The sequence below is a fragment of the Micromys minutus genome (genome assembly GCF_963924665.1).
Source record: "Micromys minutus genome assembly, chromosome: 31".
NCBI classification, from domain to species: Eukaryota; Metazoa; Chordata; class Mammalia; order Rodentia; family Muridae; genus Micromys; species Micromys minutus.
In genome coordinates, this window is record NC_137966.1 from 26,389,341 (window position 1) to 26,412,422 (window position 23,082).

At 41.9% G+C, this 23,082-nt stretch overlaps 1 protein-coding gene and 1 pseudogene across 5 annotated transcripts in view; one reads left to right on the forward strand and one right to left on the reverse strand.

Moving 5' to 3' along the window:
- The window catches only part of PDXDC1 (pyridoxal dependent decarboxylase domain containing 1), a 57,864-nt gene extending 36,651 nt beyond the window's left edge, over positions 1–21,213 (reverse strand). For 3 of the 4 annotated variants that reach the window (XR_013975638.1, XM_080942032.1, XM_080942030.1), the window contains exons 1-4: positions 21,079–21,213; positions 4,444–4,517; positions 3,899–3,964; positions 1,248–1,328 (exon numbers count right to left, since the gene is read on the reverse strand). Coding sequence is in view for 3 of the 4 variants with exons in the window: in XM_080942032.1 (XP_080798158.1) it covers positions 1,248–1,328; positions 3,899–3,964; positions 4,444–4,517; positions 21,079–21,099 (242 nt within the window). In the remaining variant the exon portion in view is untranslated. The remainder of the gene's footprint in view (positions 1–1,247; positions 1,329–3,898; positions 3,965–4,443; positions 4,518–21,078) is intronic. The other variant, XM_080942031.1, reaches the window with a different exon arrangement.
- LOC308440244 (E3 ubiquitin-protein ligase RNF4-like) lies at positions 11,547–13,136 on the forward strand (annotated as a pseudogene). The gene is made up of 2 exons: positions 11,547–11,640; positions 12,591–13,136. The product of its transcript is annotated as an E3 ubiquitin-protein ligase RNF4-like (transcript).
- Positions 21,214–23,082: the final 1,869 nt, after the last annotated feature.

The following is a 23,082-nucleotide window of genomic DNA, read 5'->3' on the forward strand; positions in this document are numbered from 1 at the left end:
GAAAAATATTAAACTTCCCACCCATCACTTAGCAGAGATCCTTAAGGCTGGTAACCCACTGAAGCAAAGGTATAGAAAGTCTGTGAGCCTAAGAACTGGACCATCTCCTAGGAGCAATATCTGGCTCTACTAAAATTACAAATGCATACGTGCATTATGTGGCCCAGCATCCTGCCTCTATGACATATACTTGCCACCTGTGAGAAATGACATGCTTAAAAGTTACTGGCTGCAGCAATGTTTGTATCAGTAAAATAGGAACACAAAATAAAATTCTATTCATCTATTCAAAGTAAAATCAAGTTGCTCTTAACAAAGAGAAAGCTCCTTGTGTAACATGGAATGAAGTCCAAGACCCAAGTGAAGAAAGCGAGGGTGAACAGTATTTAAGTACTGGAGACACGGATGTTTTGCTTGTATACACAAACATAAAACACTGTGGATGAATAATAAACTGGTCATTATCAATGGCCACAGAGAATCAGGTAGGGAGGTGTGTACATGTTTCAATACTGGAAATTAACTCAGGACACACATGTACTACCAGAGCCTAGAAAACCATTTTCTTATCTGCTTTTAATCTGCTTTGCTTTTGTCTTGCTACGTAGCCCTACACTGACTTCAACCTGTGACCCCCTTGCTTCTGCCTCCAGAACTCAAGGATTACAGATGTGTACCACTGTGCCCAGTTTTATCTTCTGTCTTTTGAAAAAGGAAAATATATTACTGATAGCAAAAAAAAATTGAAGACAAAATGAAGATATATTCATTGAAATATACTAGACAGATGAATAAATAGAAGGTGATTTACAGACAATACAGGCTTTCATTAACCAACTTAACCGTAGTAATTCTTAGCAAGCTAAAGCAAAAACAGAAAAGCATATGGCACATGAGTCCTTCATAAGATCTACTACTATAAAAATGCTAGGGTCTACTTTGGCATATAAAAATACTAATGTAACTTTTAATGATATTAATTACTCTTAATGGAATTTTTTTCTTGAGCCACTCATGAGAATGGAGTCAAAAACAGACTTTCTTTTTTTGTTTCATTTTGTTTTGTGTTTCAAGACAGGCTTTCTCTCTGCAGCTTTAGCTGTCCCAGAACTCACACTGAAGACCAGGTTGGCCTCAAACTCACAGACATCCACCTGCCTCTGCTTCCTGAGGATTAAAGGCACGAGCCATCACCACCCTGCTAAGAACAGACTTTCAAAGGCAGGCTGCCAATACTCCCTCATTACCGGGTGCTCTGGGGCTCCTCATCTTCATCTCCGTGCATCAGATTTTGAACTAACTGGAGGATGCTCACCATATCTTGTCCACTGTAGAACAAAAACGGGTAGGTGGGTAGAAAGAACACAAAGTCCCTCCCCTCCATTTCCCAACTCTTTCTCTCATTCAAACTAACTTGAAGGGTTTTTTTTCTTGTTCTTGTTTTGTTTTTCCTTTTTAAACATTTGGTAGCTTGCTTAGAAGACAAAGAATATTTAGAAACAGTTTATGTATTTTTAAAACCTTCAAATTATATAACTTTACTTATGATTCTTTGACCCACACTTATTTGAGTTTTGAAAATATTTCCAATATTGCTCTAGCTATATTTCTATAACAGATCATTTCATTCTTGAAGAGGAGAGAATTTTTAATGTTATATTTTAAGAGCCAGTCTTTGTAAGAATGCCAGAAGGTTATAAAACCAACAAAATTCTAATGACGCAGGTATAGATCTCTCTTATTTTTTTCCTGGGGAGTCTTGTCCAATTGAACCAACAGCCTTACACATGTAATTTATTTCTAACTCTTATCCAAGTAGGGAAATTTGAGATTTGCTTAGAGTATAATAAATAAATAGACTGACTGACTTCTATACAAGATATGCTGTTAACTGTTCATTATATGAGATGGAAATAGAAGGAAAATGTCACTTACTAAGACACTATGAAATGGCAAGGCAATTTGAGCTGCATAAAATGTAAAAATATAAATTTTTAATTTTTTAATTATTATTAACTTTATTAATAAGAAAATTTAGTGGCCGGTGGTGGGGCACATGCCTTTTAATCCCAGCACTCAAGAAGCAGAGACAGGTGGATCTCTGAGTTCGAGGCCAGCTTGGTCTGCCAGTGAGTTCCAGGACAGCCAGAGGTATACAGAGAAACCCTGTCTCAAACAAACAAACAAACAAACAACTTAATGAATTTTTTTCACTTAAAAAGAAGGGTTGAAGGAATATAGTGGGGAGTGGTAGAGAGCTTGTCTTAGCATGTATGAACTCTAAGTTCAAGCTCTAGGACCATAGAAATAGTAGTAAAAATTTATGTTCTGATCCTCTAAAACTGCAAGAGATAAGGGTGGGGGGGGGGGGATCCTAAGCAACTTTGCTACTATCCTCATGACCTTGAGCTAGAGATCCAAAGTACCAGAGCCCAAGCATTACAGAATGGGGTGGAGATAATCCTTACCTGTAATGCACTTATTAGTCTCAAATACTAGACATTAGTGTGATTAGATATAAACACTCCTGACCACCGCTAAATGTGTTTAATGTGCTGCCATTCTGAAATTCAGGTGTTCTTGGGAGATCTAGATACTTTTTTGTGTGTGTAATTAAGAGAATAAACAAGCCTTTGTCCCTTCACATGTGGAACAGAAGACAGGATCTGCTTCCTGTTCTAAGTGTTTAGAAAGCACTACAGGACTGCAAATCAGCAGGATTCAAGCTACAAGCAGGAAGGACTAAAAGCATTAGTACCTGGGTGTGTCAGGCATGATATTTACTGTATGGTGTGATACTTCCTGAATGCTTGTCTTGTACAACTTATATTCAGGTCAAAGGACAATTTAAGGGAGTTGTACTGTTGACCTAAGTGCAGTTTCCTGGTTATAAAAGAAAAATCGTTTGCCTTACGGAAGTTGAGCTAGGACAGTAACTGTAGAATGACTACTAACATCCTGTGAAAATGGCAGCCAGCTTTTCTTTTTCACTACTAATTGATAAATTTGCTTTAGCTTCGAGCAAATCAATCACTCCAGCAATGAGTAAAGCTGACATTTTCCTTTCATTTACTATATTATTATTTTTGTTTTTGTTTGCTGCTGTTTTTTTCTCTTCTTCCTTTTTGTTTTTTTGAGAAAGGCATCTCTATGTAGCCCTAGCTGTCTTGGAACTCCCTATGCAGACCAGGTTGGTTTTCAGCTCCTGAGTTCTGCCTGCCTCTCTCTCCTGGGTGCTGGGACTGAATGCATACACCACCACTGTGCCTGTCGTTTACCGTATTAGAAAAATTATAGACTGTACCAAACTGTAATGTTTCTCACAATAAAACTCAGTCTACAAGAGAGATTACAGGTTACAAGAATGAATACTTTGCTATCCCAGTTATAATTATGACTTTATTAATGGCTTTTGATCATGAGTTATGTTCTGAAAGGGAGATGTATGGTGGGACATGCCTGTAATCTAGTACTTAGAAGAATGAGGTCAGACAATTGGCCATCAGCTGAAGGCAAGCTAACAAAAAAATTTCTGGAAGAGAAAGAAGCTAGTAAGTTCGCCATTATCACCAAACAGCCAGTTCTCTAATGCTCTACTGAGTAACTACTTAAATTAATTTGGTATTCTTTCAAAGTCAACTTATAAGAAAATGGTAAAATTTTGGGTCAAGAAAATTTATACTTGGGGTTAGAGAGATGGCTCAGCAGTTAAGAGGTCCTGAGTTCAAATCCCAGAAACCACATGGTGGCCCACAACCATCTGTAATGAGATCTGATGCCCTCTTCTGGTGTGTCTGAAGATAGCTACAGTGTACTCCTATACATTAAATAAATCTTAAAAAAAAAAACCAAAAAACTTATACTCTATCTAAAGGTACTGATTCTCACTGGCACCTACCTGCCTTGGAGTGGCCCTGGAATATCTTCGGATCCTGGCTTCTTTCCATTTGCCTCCTCTATTCTTCTGGTTTAAAAGAAAGAAGTTGACTGTATGTTTTAACCAATCAAGTTTCTAACACATGAACATGCGAACACATGATTTTACTAGAACAGTCAGTGACTGATGGAGGATTTCAAACCCATTCATTTCATTTCCCTAGGCCCCAAATATACTCAAAAATTTCAGGAAAAGAATAAAAAATACCATTTCAAACAACTGCTTCATCAGTTGGTTTCCTGTGTGACTGAACCTACATATTTAAATATTCAAATCAACATATTCTATAAACAAAGCTCTAAAGCAGCAGAACTGAAAGGTTCTTCCTAAAAGTTCAAACACTTCCACTGCAAAGCACCCTCTGCCCAGTTTCCGGCTTTAGAGCCAGCAGCACTGACATTCTGGAGATGGGAGGCAATGAGACCGGAAGGAATCAGAAGCACAGGTTCAAAGCTGGCTGCGCACACTTGCCCGGGGAGGCCTCCATCCCACATGCTCACGCTCACCTTGGGCTGTTCTCCAGCATCCGCACTGCCTCCTTCAAGTGTTTTCCCATTTCAGCTAAGGTAGGGTCTGCTATCTAAAATCAAAAAAACGGTAAAATTTTAACATTATTACTATTTTTTTAATTTATTCTAAAAATATAATATTTCTTTGTACCCTAGAACTCATGGCAATTCTGCCTCAACCTCTCAAGTGCTAAGATTATAGGCATAAACTACCATGTCTTACTTGGTCTTTTACCTGTTACATAATTCATTCAGAAAAGTCAAATGCAAGGAAACTTCTCTTGGATTTACGATAGAAGGTAGAGATTTACTGTAACATACAAAGTAAACCCCCAGCCTTAACCTTTAGTAGAACCTATTTTCATCTTACATACACTGCAGTTTGCTGTTGGCTAACCTTGCAGTATGGCCCCAGCCAACATGCCAGCTTCATCCCTTATTCACCTTATTCCATCCCACACAGAATTTACTGACTCGTCCTAAGTTAATGGATCCTGAGGTTATTCCAGTTTCCTATCTTAAAAAACAAAACCAAGTATGGTGCTTGTTTATGTTATTGCAGTAGGCTAAAAATAATCTTACTTATTCCTTTCCTCTAAGATCTTGGTACCTGTATGTTATATAGCAAAGTCTTTATAAATTTGATTAAGTTAAATATTTTGATATGGTTAGACAACCTTTATTATCCAGATGAATCCAAAATGTAACAAAATGTATCTTCTCTATAAGGGCAGAAGGAACAACATAAATGCACATACAAACAAAGATCCCATGAAAAATGAGTAGAAAAACTTTGAAGATGCTTTAAAAACTACTGTCATGAGCCTATGAACCACAATGATGATCAACATGGCCCAATAACCCTAAGGGTACAGTAATGGCAGTCACAGCATGATGGTAACCAATAACTGTTTAGTTAATAGACTTAAGGCCTGGTCAACAGGAGGGAAATCATGCATACTATTAAAAACCTAGCTCATCACCAGGGGCTAGTGAGGTAATGGATCTCAGAGGAGAACCTACTACATACACTTAAATCAGCATGACTGCATTCTAAATATCCCACAGATGAAGGTAGCTCTCATCCCGCATCAAAGAACCGTCTCAATGCAGGAGGCATCAGAGAAAAGCACAATGGATCAAAACAGAGAGCAAGTGATCTGGGTGCCCAGCACCTACTGATACTGGTATGTTACATACATGATATGTAACATGACTCCCACACATACGGCTCAGGGAACATGGAGGAAGAGAGGACCAGAGGACCAGGAAAGTTGCTATGACAATGTGCCTCCTAAAAATGACAGGGAAGCTTCACTCATGATATCACAACAACATGGCTGCCTAAACAAGACCCAAAGAAGCACAACAGCAATAGACATGCTACATGTCATGGAGCACTACCCATAGACAAAGAAATACAGGCAACTAAGGAATCCTGAGAGCATTAGAAAGTTTTCAGAGCTTTGCACAGTGGCAGTATTGTAGCCAATGAGGTTTATCCAAGGCATGGTTATTGCTAGTAGAAATAGTTTTCAGGACAGGAATCATGGTGCATGCCTTTAGTCCCAATACTTGAGAAGCAGAGGCAGGCAGATCTCTGTGGGTTCAAGGATAGCCAGGGCTGTTACACAGAGAAACCTGGTCTTGAAAAATCAGAAAGGAAGGAAGGAAGGAAGGAAGGAAGGAAGGAAGGAAAGAAGTAAGGAAGGAAAGAAAGGAAGGAGAGAAGAAGAGAGAGAGAGAGAGAGAGAGAGAGAGAGAGAGAGAGAGAGAGAGAGGAAGGAAGAAGGAAGGAAGGAAAGAAAGAAAGGAAGGAAGGAAGGAAGGAAGAAAGGGAGGAGGGAGAGAGGGAGGGAGGGAAAGAAAGAGTCCCCTAATTGGTTCTTCAATACCAAGTGGTAAGCTCTGAAGTCACGTACATACAAATTATACTAAATAGACTGAGCAGGCTGTATAGGGAAAATTATGAAAATATATTTCAATGTAAAATATGATTAATAAGTAATAACACATAAAGCAAAGAAATGACAGGAAACTGATATAAGGTAAAATGTGGTTAGTTTTCCTTGAACTTTAGCCATGACTTTTGTAGTGATCTGAATAATTACAACCATATTGAGGATAAATATGTTAGTCTTTAAAATAAATCAACTGACATACGGGAAGGTGTGAGTGTGTGAGTGTGTGTGAGTGTGTGTGTGTGTGTGTGCGTGTGTGTGTGTTTACATGTCTGTAATAATGACTAAAAAAAGAAGGGCCCGATTTCCAGAGAGAATGGAAACAGGTCCATAGGAGGAGTTGAGGGGAGGGGCGGGAGAAAATGATGCAACTATAGTTGGATTAATTAAAAATGACATGGTCACAAGCTGAAGAATGTCAACACCCATTATGAACTAGAATTAGAATGCCCCCCTCTTGTGACTTCAGCTCTGGTAATCTTATGTAGACTACAGATAGGAATTTCTAACTTCTGGCCCACAAAACTCAGATTCAAAATCCATCTCTCATTTCCTTCCTCCCTCCCTCCTTCCCCCTACCCGACCCTGATTTTTTTGGAGAGATAGTTTCTGTCTTCATTACCAAGGCTGGCATCACAACTTTCAACCACAGACCCTCTAAGTAACTGAAAAACCAGCATTCCTGGCTTCACTTCCATGGACACTACACTATGGAATTTCTGATTTGCTCTGGCATCTACAGGAAAATAATCTGCCCATAAGCCTGGAGATGATGGTTGTGTGGCAAAAGCTAGTCTAAGTGGTGGCCTCTGCAGCAGCAAGTGTGAAGAGGAGCAGTGGTCAGAGGGAGCACCTCTGCTTGTCCCCGACTGCTCCTTTCCCACAGTAGTGCCACACGTACATCAATCTCCTGCCAAGAAGAAAACAGAGCATTTTTAATTCTTAAAAAGTTTATATTTATTTTAATATACCTATTTATGGCAGTTAATTTTTTAAAATTAAAATTCAGCTACATCATTTCAGCACTTCCTCCAATTCCCCCCATCTGTCCCTGCACTCCTCCTTATGCCCCTTGAATACAAGGCCTCTTTTTCTTTACTTACTTTTGTTATATATACATACATATATTCAAATAAATATATCAATTTCACCTGCTGAGTCCAAGATTATCGTTTTGATTGTGTGTGTTTGTGTGTGTGTGTGTGTGTGTGTGTATACACTTGTATGGGTGCCTAGAGTTTGGAACAGGGAAATAGATCCCAAGAGCTGGAGTTAAAGGTAGTTTTGAGACACTTGACATGGGTGTTGGGAACTGAACTTAGCCCCAAATTATTAATTCATGTAGAATTAAAACATACAAAAGGACCTGTGGGATGGCTCAGCAGTTAGAAGTACTTTTTAACCAAGGCTGATGGCCTAAGTTTGATCTCTAGTCCACATGATGTTAGAAAAGAGCTAACCTAAGACAGACAGACAGACATGGGCACAGACATACACACAGAGATAATGACTAAAACAGACCCACACATTTCTCTTTCTTCTTAATCTCCACAGTAATTCTAAAGAAGCCACTCATACTTATTCCTTTCTGCCCCCTGGCCACTCAATGAAAAGAGCCATTTTGCTTGATCATTCTCATCTTCCTGCTCCGAACACTTGCCTTTTCGTTTGGATGCTTCTGCATCTTTAAATTACAAGTCAAGATTTCTTTTATAAAATCTGATATTTATGTGCATGTGCACACTTGTATGGTTGGGTACCTCTAGAGGCCAGAGGAGGATAGCACACAGGTCTCCCTCTTTTTTTGTCAAGTTCCCTGGAACTGGAGTTATAGGCAGTTGTGAGTTGCCTGATAATACTCTGGAAAACAAACTCTGGTCTTTGAGAGCGGTAAGTGCTTTTAACTGATGAACCAGCTCATCTTTCCAGGTCCATAATTCAAGATTTCTATGAAATGTTTTGGATAAAGACACTTTCATACCCCCTCTAATAACCACTTAAAATTTTTTTTTTATCTTTTTTGAGATGAGGGTCTCTCTATATCCCAGGCTGGCTTAAAACCTACGGCAAGCCAGGCTGGGCTTAAACTTGCTATGATTCTTCTCCCTCTTCAATGCTGGGGTTACAGGCATGTGCTATATGTCACCACTTTTTCTGAACACACTGACAAAAACAAAAGACAGAATTGATGGAAAAAATGGGATAAAACTTTTGAAACTGAGACCACTCTGACATTCAGCCAGCAGTCTTCACAATTACCGAGAGCTGATTTCCTAGGTGTTCTTTCCAGCGCAGATATGAACTCCCCAGCCACATCATGAGCTGCCTATAGGCAGGGATGCAGACCATACTAATTCCTGTTGCCCTTATTCCATCAAGGGCTCAATGTCAGATGATTTTCAGCACTGGACATCAGACTCTTTCTCTCTATAAAATGCGTCATAATTTTTCCCTATAACACTGGAATGAATTTTTTTTAGTTAAACAGTAAACAAAAAACCATATTCAGTGAGATGGCTCAGAGGCTGAAGGTACTTGCTGCCAAGTCTGATGGCCTGAGTTCAAGCTCAGGGATCCACATGGTGGAAGAAGAGTAAAAACCCTTAATTATTCATCCTCTAACCTCACACACACACCACAGCACACATCTTCCTTTCTTTTGTTTATTTATCTGTTTTTGTATGTATCTATCTAAATAACTATCATCTGAGGCAGAGTTTTGTGAAGCTCAGACTGTTCTTGAATTATGTAGCTGATAAGGACATAAACTTTTGTCTGTGTATATACACTGGTATCTATGTACAAGAGTGTAGGAGAGGCTACAAGTTACCATAAAGTGTTTTTCCCACTATTATCTTTTGAGTAAGATTAATCCAGAGCTCAGGTGAGAATGGCTGCCAGACTAGACTGGCTCCCAGTCAGCAAGCTCTGGGGTTTTGCCTATCTTTGCTTCCACAGTGCTATGGTTAGGAAATATGTGGCCATATCTGGCTTTTAAAAAATGTAGGTATCAAGGATCCTAACTCAAGTCCTTACATTTGTATGACAGGCACTTTACTGACTGAACCGTCTCCTCGATGGCAGTGAATAAATCCCTTGGGAAATAGAGATAGAAGAATCTAGTGTTCAGAAACCAATCTTACTTATATATGGAGTTTCATGTCAGCCTGGTCTATGAACCCTCCAACTCAAAATGCAACAAAAATGAATGCAATTGAACTAGATTGGGTCACGCCTGAAATCCCATCACTTAAGAGGATAAGGCAAAACTGAACCTCAATTTGTAATTCAAGTGATCAATTCAAGACCGTGAGTTTGATCCTCAGCACTGCAGAAACTGGGTAAAGTAGCACATAGCTATGATCTCAGTTCTTGAGATCAAATAAAGGCAGTAGGATAAAGGTTTAAAGCCATCCTCAGACACACAGTGAGTTTCAGGCCAGCCTGAAACACATCAGATCCTGTCCAAACAAACAAACAAACCACCACCAAATCCAAAACAAACAACTCAGAAATTCTGCAAAGAAGCCTATTTTTAGTACATAGAAAGAAGCTGTTTTATGATAGAAGGGGAAATAGAAGTGAACTACTTTATGATACTAAGGATAAGACAGAATTTTTTATGTCCTATTCTTTGAAAAGGGTCATAATTCCCTTGTGCTTCAACACCAAGCACAGGGGCTGCCAGGGAATAAGCAAGACGATCCTTAATAACTACTGAGTTGCTTAGAACCAGCCGGCAGTGTGCTATCAGTCGCTTTACACACATTACCTACTGCTCAACATTAAAGTTATTACTCCATCACCAATGCTCCTTTAACCATGAGGCAATACTGCTTATCAATATCATAAGACTGTGAAATTATGAAATAACTCACATTCTGAGAAAGGGCCATACTCCAAAATCATATAGCTAAAGTTTTCTTTTAATGTTTTTTTTTGGGGGGGGAGGCTCGCTCTACATAGTCCCACCTATCCTGGAGCTTACTATGCAGTCCAAACTGGCCTCACGCTCACAAAGATCCCCCATCTTCTGCCTCCTCAGTACTGATTAAAGATGTGTGCCATGCCTGATGCATGATCATCTTTTTAATTCTGGTTTTCATGAAAAAAATTAATTCAAGGAAAATTTCCATTGTACACTGTTACAACTAGATGAGAAAATTTTACAGGATTGGAATAAGTCTTCTTAGTTAAGAACAAAGCAAACAGAACCAGTGAGAGGGCTCATAAGGTACAAGCATTTGCCAGCAAGCCTGGCAAGTGACCCACTTTAAGAGCATTAATAATTAAACTATGACGAAAGGTGTAGTCTGGGATGGTCCTAGGGAAACCAGGATCTAGACACCCTACCCATAACTAAATGTTTACTTCAGATCTTAAAGCTTATTCCTTCTAGCAAAGGCCAGGGACATTTATGTGGTGGTGGTTTATGAGCTAAGGGAAATGAAAGAGTGTACACTAGAAGGCAGCACACCTGCCGTGAAGGTGTTACCAGGCTCTCAAAATTGGACAAAGTATTTGCTTTTCTGCCTTCCTCTTTATTTATACCCTAGAAAAAAGCCTGTGAGGTGCTTCAGGAGACAAGTGTCTACCCACCTGATGATATGGCTAAAGCTCTATCCCCAGAACCCATGCAAAGATGGAAGGAGAGAATCAACTCCACAGTTGTCCACTCCATATGCATACTGTGGCATGAGTCTTCACCTATACACATTACACAAATAATTTAAAAATAAATAAACCCGAGTAAAAGAATCTGATTAAATGTCTGAGATGGACATGTAACTTGAAGACAAAAGCAGTTATTTGAAGAAAGAGAGGGGTCTTGAGAGTGAGGATAGGGGACTCAGGGGAGAACCAGTGAGGGGGGAAAAAGCTAGACCAAAAAAAAAAAAAAAAAGATAAATACGTATAAAAATGTCACAATGAGCTGGGTGGTGATGGTGGAAGCCTATAATTCCAGGACTTGGAAGGAAGAGGCAGGTAGATCTCTATGAGTTTGAAGCCAGCCTGGTCTATAGAGCTAGTTCTTGGATAGCCAAGGCTACAAAGAAAAACTGTCTCAAAAAAAGAAAAGAGAAAGAAAGAAAGAAAAGAAAAATCTCACAGTGTGCATGCACCTTGTGAGAGGTGCCTATGGGGGCCAGGTGTTGGAAGCCCTGTGAGCTGCCGTGTGAGGTGCGGGAGCAGCAAGTGTTCTTAACTTCTAAACCATCTCCTCGGCCTCTGTGTATGCTTGCTTTTAAAAAGTAAGACAAAACAAAATAAAAAACCCCTGGGGTTGTGATAGTGCACATCTGTGATCTAAGGACTTAAAAGGCTGATGCAGAAGCGGCAGGGGTTCAAGGTCAATCTCTGCTGGACCTTATGAAACCTTGTCTCAAAATAACGAACAGAATTACTGAAAGTGCTGAATGGGTAAAGGTGCTTGCTGCCATGCTTACCGACAAGTTTGAGCCTCAGAATCCATACTGTGGAAAGAGAGGACCACTTCCCATAACGCATCCTCTGACCTCCAAAGGCATGCTATGCACAACCCTTACTACAAACTCAGCAGATAAAGGCGCTTGCCACCAAGCCCTACCTGACAACCTGAGTTCTATTTCTGTTGCCCACCATGGTAGAAAAAGAAAACCTACTCTCATAAGTTTTCCTTTGACCTCTATTAGCATGTCATGGCACAAGCTCCCTTCTATCCCCCAACATAATTAAAAACAAAACAACTTTAAGACTTCAAATATCATCATTTAAAAAAAAGCTGGAGTTTAAGAGTACCTGCTTGACTGATCTTGCACCCACACTGGATGACTCAATTGCCTGCAATTCTAGCTCCAGGGCTCTGATGCCTTCATCTAGTACCTGTACACATGAGGTGTACACGCGCGCGCACGCGCACACACACACACACACACACACACACACACACATGTGCACACTATTAAAAAGTAGATAATAAGATCAATTCTGAGAGGTGAGGCAGTGGAGTCTTGCTTGAGCGGGCCTCCTCAGCGGCTGCTGGAGTAGAATTTAGAAATACTGAACATCCGGTTGGCTCCAAATTGTAAACCACAGGATGAGTACTCAGTGGGCATGAGAGATTGAGAACATTCTACCACACCATAAACCTGGGTGTAGATCACTTCCTTTCTGTGGATGAAGCCAGAGCACAATGAGTATGAGATCCTCAAAGACAGCGGCGTGGTGGAGCCGTAAACTCTAGACAAACCCAGATGAGAACGCAGGAAACAACGACAATCCCTGAGGTTTCCTTGGAAGCAGAACCCATAGAGCTTGTGGAAACCGTTGGAGATGAAATCTCAGGCCTCACCTGTGGATCTTTAGAGACTGTGGTTGTGGACCTGACTCACAATGACTCTGTTGGATTGTTGAAGAAAGGAGAAGGCTAAGGAGAAATGGGAGGAGGTTGCGCCAAGACCATGCTGACAGCTGTGTGGTGAGCAGTGATGATGAGGAGCTGTCTAGAGACAAAGATGTGTACGTGACTACCCATACTCCTCCAAGCACCTAGGCCCTCGGGTACCGTCAGTTGTCTGATCTACATGGGCGGATACTCTAAGATTGTGCAGAACGGCATCTCATGGTTTCTACAGAATGTGGCCACGTCTTCTGTAGGCAGTGCTTCCATGATTCCCTTAAGAATGCTAGCACTTGCCCAACTTGTAGAAAAAGATCAACCATAAACGGCACCACCCCACTTATATATGAAATGTTTACAACTGCTCAGGATAGACCAACGGACAGACAACTGGGCTGGCTTTTCTTCATGGTATCTGCCTCCAGTTTGCTGAGCTCAAAAAGACTTTCAAAAATCAGTGTCTGATGTAAACTGACTTTTGTTTTCCAACCCCTTACCTCCTTTTGTTATCTCCAGCTTGATGCTATGAAGCACGATCCAGGGATGCTCCCAGATCAGCTCAGCATCTCTGTTCCTCTGGGTGGTCTGAGTCCAGAGTAGGAAAAAGGAGTCAGGCATATTGAAGTTGTACATCATAGTTCCAGCCTCTTTATGGAGCTTACGTGTTGGCCAAGACGTTTCCGTGTTGGGAAAGTTTGCCTCAGCTCTTGTGGGTGCAGACCCTTCCCAAGGCACCTGCCAGTTAGCTATACTGCCTGCCAGACAGTGACCTGGCCAGACAGTCCATCTAGCCCAAAGACACCAGTACATAAACTGCCCATGAAAAAGCCTAGCTGGTGGACCTGGTACTCCTTCCCATGAGAGCAGAGGTGACCTGTGATTATGTCTGAAACTTACCACTGATGTGCAGTGTTTTCTGCACATCAAGATACTCTGCAAGGTAGCCCTGTGAGAAAGTGCAATAAAGCCTGTTCTTCACCTGCTCTTCAGCTATCTGGAAGATGTAGCAGTGCCCACCCCACCCCATCTCTATTCACCAACTATTCTCAGGAACCAACCCATGCTTCAAGGTTCTTTGCCTGGCACAGAGCATCCGAGGCTAATAGTGTTTGAGTGTCCTCTTTTCTGCTACGATGTGTCCTGTGTTGTCTACAGTGCCCCCAACCCTCAGTTTTTCAGTTCCCACTGCCTAATGTCTGCCCAAACATAGATACCAGGAGTTGGTAGCAATAACAATGGCCTTATCAGCTGTTCACTTACATGCTTTTGCCCAAATCACTGGTGCCTTGTGTCAGAGGTATTGCTACCTCAATCTATCACTGCCCTGGCTTTCCCACACCCCTGGGATAGATAGATATTTCCAAAGCTGCTCTTCTGGCCAGTTGAGCTTTGATCCTCTGACTTTTGTCTGCTCAGTAGGTTTTGGTCGAGAAAGCATAGTGCCTCTTCCTCTCAGTGGGACCACATAACAATCTCTGCTCCACTCTATATCTGTGAGTCCCTGGACTCTCAGAGACATCGAAGGTCGTAAATTGTCCCTGGGGACACCAGGCACAGGATGGCTCGTAAAGGACAGTTCTGGAATGCCAGCCTGCCTCTACCTCCACACTACTTCCTCAGAGGGCTTCACGCCAAACCAATAGCTCTTTGAGGTGGGAAAGGGACCACTGGAGCTTTGCTAGCAATAACTGACTTTCAGTTTACTGTTCTGAAGGAGCACAGCACTCACTTTAAATGGAGCTGAATATAAATATTTTTTCACATTTTCTCTATGTAAAAAGAAAATAGTTTTATTCTTCATTCTGACTTTTTAACTGTTTGACTTCAGTTAGTTTGAATGAGAGTAGTAAGTTTTTTACATGAACTCAGAGGGTAAGTCTCAGAGAGTAAGTGATATGTGATATGTGCCTTCCCCTTGGATGTCATGGCCAATGAGTTCCCTGCGGGGCTCATGGACTTGGTCTTGTTAGTTCTAGCGACAGCCAAGATTTCAAGTAGACAAGGCAAACTATGTAGCCAGTTCACTGGTAAATATGGGGATACCCACTTAAAACTTCGTTTTCTCCTTAAAGACAGTTAGTTTATGAAGTTGATAAAAGTTCTATTATGGGCTGGAGAGATGGCTCAGCGGTTAAGAGCACTGACTGCTCTTCCAGAGGTCCTGAGTTCAGATCCTGGCAACCACATGGTAGCTCACGACCATCTGTAATGGGATTTGATGCCCTCTTCTGGTGTGTCTGAAGACAGCCACAGTGTACTTAAATGTAATAAATAAATAAATCTTTTTAAAAAAAAGTTCTATTACTTCATCCTAAATTAAATTCAGAAAAAGACGTGTTTAGTTCTTCTAATCAGAAACTGCATAAAAGGAAAAGTTTGGCATAGAAAAAAATTTTTTCCTTTTTTCTTAATGTATATAGTTTAACTCTTTTCTTTGTTACATTCAAGCTATGCTCATGGGTATCAGTCTGGTTTGGACTAGTATTAAAGATGGAAAAACAATGTGAACCAAAAAAAAAAAAAAAGATTAATCTGAAAAAAAAACAATATAAGAAGTATAAATTAAAATCTATATTACATTTACAATTAAACCCAACTCTAGAAAAACATAATTCTGAATTAAACATTTTATCTAAAATGTCTCTTTGTAAACCAGATATGGTGGTAATGTTGTACAAGCCTGATCTGAGTTCTGTCCCTGGAAGTGGCCTTCACACTAGTGCTGTGGCACACCTGCTCTTACCCTGTCATATGCCTCACACACTATAATAACTGGTAATATTAACAAGTCCAAACAAAAACTAGTTTTAAAACACACACCTTAAACACCCTCTTCTTCAAAACTCTTGACTGACCACCTTCTTCATTCCCTTTTTATTTCTATACTATGTTCTACTTGTCCTTCTTAAACAATGACCTACTTTAAAATGTACACCTATTAGCCCATTGTGATGTGTATTCCTGTAATCTCAGTGCATGGAAGGTTAGGAAAATCTGAGTCTGAAGCCTTCCTGGACCACACTGCAAGATCTCATCTCAAAGATAAAACAAACAAAGTAACAATGTTGTCATTCATTATACTATAGCTAATCAGAATGTACAAATCAAAACAGATTTCTACTCTAAGTAAGAACATTTAATGTAGGCTATAATTCACAATCCTAACTGTAACATCAAGCCTGGTGTAGGGGGTAAGGAGAACACCAAAAGCCCTGTCACTAACACCTCATAAATCCAGAATAAATCAGAATCACCAAGGCCATACAAGTGTTTGTTTGTTGAGACAGGTTCTATATAGACCTGGCCATCCTGGAACTCACTAACTAGACCATGCTAGCCTCAAGCTCACCGAGATTGACCAGCCTCTGTCATCCGAGTGCTGGGATGCCCATGCTTAGCCAAGGCCGTACCTATACGCACCTATACGCAAAACCCCCACATCAAAGAGTGGACACACAGAAACCAGTCATTTTAAACCTGCCTTATCGGGATTATTTCTTGTGATTAAATATATTTTTAAAAGATTTACTTATTTATGTGTACATGTGTGAGGCTTCATGAATTTAAGAGTATCACAAGCATTTAAGCACCTTCGGAAGCCAGAGGGCACTGGTCAGATCCCCATGGAAGTGGAGTTACAGACAGTTGTGAACCACATTACATGAATGTTGGGAGCCCAAACCAGGTCTTCTGCAAGGACAGTAAGCACTCTTTTCACTAAGCCTTCTCTCCAGCCCTCTGTATTATGCTTTTTAAAAGTTTAGGCCATCCTTACCAATAATGATCAGGATGTTCTAATCATGCTGCATTTGTTCCTCTTTATAAATGTCTAACAGTAAGATAATAACTTTTTTTTTTCAAATTCAGACTCAAAAGAGATATGTTTTGTTTAGGGTAAGAACAAGAACAAGAAAATGAGGGCTTATGACTCAGCACAGAGTGTTTACCTAGTACTCCCAAGTCCCCAGTACTACACGAAGTTAGGTGTGATGCTACATGCTTATAATCCAGGACTCAGAAAGTGAAACAGACACTGAGTTCAGGGCAATCCCTGGCTGCACAGTGACAGCCCTTCTCAAAGACAAACCAAACAAAGCAAACAAACAAAAATCCAACAACAGTGGGTTTAGGTGAAAAGCAGAATTGAAGTTGCCTCTTTCAGAGACTAAGTAGCTCTAATTAAATCACCATCTTCACTGGTGATTGAAATGGTCTAGACCTGTACTGCCCTGTATGGTAGCATACGTGAGCCTGTTGAGCACTAAGGGTGTGGTTAGAATACCAAGGATGGTCTAGTCCGCTTAATTTCAGTATATCTTGATTTAAGTTGGGAAGTGTAACTAGTGGGTCCCTAACTGAAGAGCAGCTCTGGGTTGTCAGTTAATGATTTCCAACCAGAGGCAATTCCTCCCACCCCATCTGGAGCCATTTTTAATTGTCACAGCTGGGAGTGTACTGCTAGTGGACGGAGGCCAGGGCTTCTGTTAAACATGGTGCATTGCAATGAACCTCCCACACAGAACAATCAGCTGAAATGAGTATCAGCAATTGAGAAGCTTGAGAAACTGTCCAGAGTTTGTTCAAGGGTGGAGTCAGCAGTACACCTTGCCTAAATAGAATATCTGAGAATGACTTTTTTTTTTTTTCACTCAACATGAAAAGGTTTAAAGCAGCAAGACATTACGGCAAAGTGCATGCAGTGAATCACTGAATATGGTTCCTCGTGGCCAATAAATACATCCTGTGATAGAACTAGCGTGAATATTAACATAATATTAAAACTATTATCCAGGACCTTTTGATTTTTCTTTATGTGTACATGTGTATGTATACCATGTTTATGCAACTACTTCAAAAGCCAGAAGATGTGAGATCCCCTGAAGCTAGAGTTACAGGTGATTAGAAGCCACCTTGGATCCTCTGAAGGAGCTGTACACACTCCTAATCTGCCTGCATGCTTGTCTGTGTACAACATGCATGCCTGGTGCCTGAGGCCAGAAGAGGTGCTGAGTCCCATGGAGCTGGACATATAAACAGTTGTGAGCCACATGTTGGGAATTGAACCTGGGTCCTCTGGAAGAGCAACAAATGTTCTTAACCACTAAATTTCCTTACAAAGAGCTATTCTCAGAGGGAAGGTGACCTCAGTTCTTCCCCATCACCTTCTACTCTCCTAGTTTGAATTTCTTGTCCTTTCACTTGGCCTATCTGATATGGAAATACCACTGTGAAAGAAAACTAAATTGAGGCAAGAAAAGTGGCTATCATTCATATTTGAAAATTTGCATATTACTTCAAGAAAAAGCAGGGGTAGAATTATGGCTTGATCAAGGGAGATGTACAAAGTGATTGAGTAAAGACCACACACTCCAACCTAGAGCAGCAGTCCCCACCTTTCTAATGCTGCCACCCTTTAATACACTTCCTCACGGTGTGGCGACACCAACCATAACATTATTTCATTACTACTTCATAACTAAAACTTTGCTACTGTGATAAATAATATATAAGTATCTGATATGTATGATATCTGATATATGACCCCTGTGGGCCACAACCAACAGGTTGAGAACTGCTGTCCTAGAGGAAGAGATGTTGACGTTTCAGAGGATGAATATCGAATAACACTGTGGTTTCTGTGGTTCTATAAAGAATGCATGAATCAGATGAACTGGGATCACTCAGAACTACTCAAATAGCTCTCAACTTCATATTAGAAATGTAGAATCTATTGCAAACTAGCCTAATCCTCAAAGAAACTGGAACAATGGACATAATTTAATGTTTCACTTCAAACTATTTCTCAGAACACAAAGTCATCTAAGTTTGTATTACATCAAAGCCTTTTCTGTCCACTTAGCATTAATAGGAATTATTCACTATATTTTTATAGTGAATATATATATTAAGTTTTCCAATTACTTCATGGAAGATAAAAATAAAAGCCCTAGCTTTTTTTCTTTTTCTTTTAAAGACAGGGTTTCTCTGTGTAGCCCTGACTGCCCCTCACTCAGTAGACCAGACTGACCTCTAAATCAAAAATCTGCCTGTCTCTGCCTCCCCAAATGCTGGGACTAAGTTCATGGGCCACCACTTGGCTGAGCCCTAGCTTTTAAAACAAAACTTACATTTATAATTTTCACACTGGCCTAAGCAGCAACTTTCAGCCCACATATTCTGAATTCCTCAAAGTTCAACACAATTAAAGTTTCACCCTTAAGCATGCTTGGAGTTTAAGTACCTCTTCGGATTTTCTTCTCTTTTCTTTTTTAAAGAATTATTTATTTCATGTATATGAGTACACTGTAGCTGTCTTTAAACCCACCAGAAGAGGGCATCAGATTTCATTACAGATGGTTGTGAGCCACCACCATGTGGTTGCTGGGAATTGAACTCAGGACCTCTGAAGAAGCAGTCAGTGCTCTTAACCACTGAGCCAGATCTCTTCAGCCTTCCTCTTCAGATTTTCTTTAGAGGGTTTAAAATATTTTGTCATCACTAAATATACAGAAAAATGCCATTTACAGCAATAGAGTTCCTACCCACTTTTAGTTTTCAGATACTCTCAAAAGAAAGATCATCTCTGTTCTTTCAGGTTTCTAATGAAATGACTTAAAGTCTTGTTAAGAAACGTGAAACAGGATATCTTCAGCATCATTTTGTATTCAACTACTGGGGTTACACACATTCTCAAGTAGTTTTCTCAGCTTCTGAATTGCTGATAGTTCCCTGATGTGGAGAACTCTCTTGCACAACAGAGAATATTCACCAGTATGCCTTGGTTCTTCTTACCAGGCCCCAGCAGTACCGCTCTCAACTCCCAGGACTCTAGTTTAAAACATCTCCAGAAAATGCTAAATGTCCCTGGGGAACAAACCTAACCCAGAGTTGAGAACTGCCAATCCAAGTGAAGCTCATGGCACTAAAAAGTAGACAAAATGCTATCAGAAGAATCGAAAGAGAGAGAGAGAGAGAGAGAGAGAGAGAGAGAGAGAGAGAGAGAGAGAGAGAGAGAGAGAGAGAAACCCCATCTTTTTCTTCGATTGCTTTCCACCCAATTTATACTAAATAGCCGAGGAGCAAGATGTGCCACTGGGTGCACATGAACACATCTGTCTTAATTTCTACAATCACTGCTTTCAACTCTCCAGTGACAAGTAACTACAGCAGCTGCTTCTCTGAAAAATGTTATTCCAAGCCAGGCATGATGGTACAATACCGTAATACCAGCAGTTTGGGAGGCAGAGGCAGGAGGATCACTGTAAGTTCGAGGTCAGCATAGTCTATAGAGAGTTACAGAAGACTAGCCAGGGTTACTTCTACAAAACAGGGGCGTGGGGTGGAACAAGGAGAGATTGGAGAAGGGGGCAGGGGTTGGTGGGGAGGATGGAAGGAAGGACTGATTTCACTTGTAGAGAAAACTAGGATTTTACATCATCTCAGGTAAGCAGAATTTCAAGCAGGGACAGAGAGAAAAGACTGCGAGGACAGAATGATAGACACCGAAAGCACAGTCCGTGAGAAACCCAAGGACCTGTTTGTTCTCAACTGCCGGCCCTTAGGTGGGAACAATTAGTCTATTTTAACGTGCCCGAGTAGGCAGCCAGGTCCATCAAGCTGCTGTTGCCCCAAGGGGAGAGCAGGGCTAGACACTGGTTCCCATGGACTTGGGGTTGACCTGAAGGTCTCTCGTGATTCTCAGAAAGAGGAACCCAAAACGTTGTGAGACCAGCGCGGACCACCCCCTCCTCCAAACAAGCCCACCCCTTTCTGGATCCTAGGGGTTCTAGCCGGGGTTTGCACGCTACAGCATCAGAATCACGTGGGGGAACTTGTTTAACTCAACAAACTGAGTTCCCGCCCACCCTAGCTTCAGATCCGAGGGTGCAAATCCATGTTTTTTTAAACAAGGACCACAGGTGATTCCTACGCCCGCCAAAGTTCACAATTTGTTTCCTAACTTGGAAAGCACTGGACATCTGTGGCTTTGCAGTGGCTTCCGCGACAACTAAGACTTCTTCCCGTGCGCTTCTGGGGCCCACACCAATTGCTCCTGTCACCCCTACAGGACCAGCACGGGTTCAGGCCCGGCCCCACGCCGAGCCTCGGGGAAGACAAGGCCGGCTCCGACAGCGCCCGGCCCACCTCCCCCTCAGCCACCCGGCCCGGTGACGTGGCCGGGCTCGGGTCGGTCGCCCTCCTCCGGCGAGACTCCTTAGTCCCACGGGGAAACCACTGGCCCCGGCGGCGGGGACCCGGGACCACAGCGCCGCCCGATCCCTCCGTACCGACCTTCTCCAGGGACGCGTCCATGTCTGAGGCGTCCGGTGCTGGGCCCGCGGTACCGGGCACTACTTCCGCCTCCCGCGGCCCGCAGCGGTTTCCACGCTGGCAGCGCTGACGTCCCCCGCGCCCGCAGCCGGCGGGGCGGAGAGGAGGAGGAGCTGCCCCGCAGCGCGCCGGCAGGGATCCTGCGGCTTGCTGAAGGCGGGGCCAGACCCGTCGGGTAGGCGGGGCCTCCTGGGGCGGGGCCTTCCAGGCTTCCGTATACAGGCGTCACGCCGGCCGGTCCTAACGCAGTCAGGTAGGGGAAACCTTGTCTATAGAGCGGTCCAAACTCAACTTTGCCAGACGCCTGTGATGACCATCACAATGAGATATTCACCAGGTAAAATAGTGTCGACTCAGCTGCACGTCCCGAGCTAGGCTTTCAAGTCCTCCGCCGTCAACACCGGTCAGAAATGGAGTAGTTAATTTACCTCTGCAGCCTGAGGCCAGCGCCCACCCTTGCGCATGCGCGGGATGATGGCTGCCTTGCGCTCATGGATTTTTTTCTTTTTCTTTTCCTGTTGTTGTTGTTTTTGTTGGGTTGGACGGTGGGCTCGGTTCTTTAGTAGCTGCTGTTTGGAAGGGATGCTGATCAGAGCTGAATGTGTTTCTGTCAGCTATTCCCTCAGAAGTCCAGACTGAAACGAATTTGAGGCTGCTGGTCTGGCGTCGTCCCTCATGTCACAATGATGGCTTGTCCGGGAATGGGTAATAATATAATAGTAGGTCTGTTGCCTTTCCATTTTATATCATAGCAATCTTTTGATATGGAGATCATTATTATCCATGTTAGGTTTAGTCCCTCGCAGCCCAGCAGTACACCGCATTTTCTCCGCGTCACTCCCGCTAGGTGGGGGTGGTGCGTTTTTTTAGTAAGAGCTGGCAGGATTTGTTTCCTACCTCACTGGACTACTGATGGGTAGCTAAAATGGGATCTACCACCATTGCGGTCAGTGAAACTTCCTGGACAAACAACTTATGATGCTAAAACCCACAAAGCTATCCCTACCTTCTCCTGTTTCATACGAAGCATCGTCTCCCAAGCTTGGGTCGGTTGTCAGTGCGGAAGGTCTCTACTTTGCATTTGGATAAATGGCCTACTTGTGTTATTAACATTTTCTAGCAAAGAAATCATGTGTGCTGCTTTAGAGTAGGAGAATAAGTGATTCTCCAATGAACTGGGGCGGGGGGGGGGGGGAGAGGAATGATGAAATGGTGCCACTTAAAGACTGAAAATTGAGTATGCTCCTGCGTTATGAAATTTCCAAACCCTTAGAAAGGACGGAAGAATTGTAGTGAACAATCATGTGCCCATTAGCTAGATTAGTTGCCATTTTCTTATATTTGTTTCTATCACATAGGTGTTCAGATAACCACCCATCTGTACATATGCTGGTACATTACAACTCTGAACACTTCAGTATTATTAAAGACTTACTTTTTTATGCAGAGGTACAAGAAATGCACTTCCCCCACCTCATGAGTTGGAGGCTAGTGTAGGATACAAACAAAACAGAGCTAAGGAGCCAAATGGTAATGATGGTTGCCACTAAGTCTGATGGATAGGCAGAACCAACTCCTCCAGTTGTCCAGGGACTGGCCTGTTGCATGCCTATACACTCACATTTATTTTTAAAGCGGATGGCAAAATTAAAACAAGCAAACAAAAACAATGCACAGGCTATAGAGATGGCTTAAGAGGTAAAGGCCTCTACCACTAAGCCTTGAGTTTGATCCCTGAGACTCACAGTGAAAAGAGTACCAGCTCTGAAGTTGTCCTCTGACCTCTGCATGTGGTTAGTGGTACACACATACATACACAAGAGCACACAAAATAAGAATGTAATAAAAATTAAAAAAAAAAGAAAAAGCTCAAGATATAACATCATCTCCAAATAGTTAAAGTACACCAAGCCTGGTGATGAACGCCTTTAATACTGCATGTGGGAGGCAGGAGCAGGTGGTGCT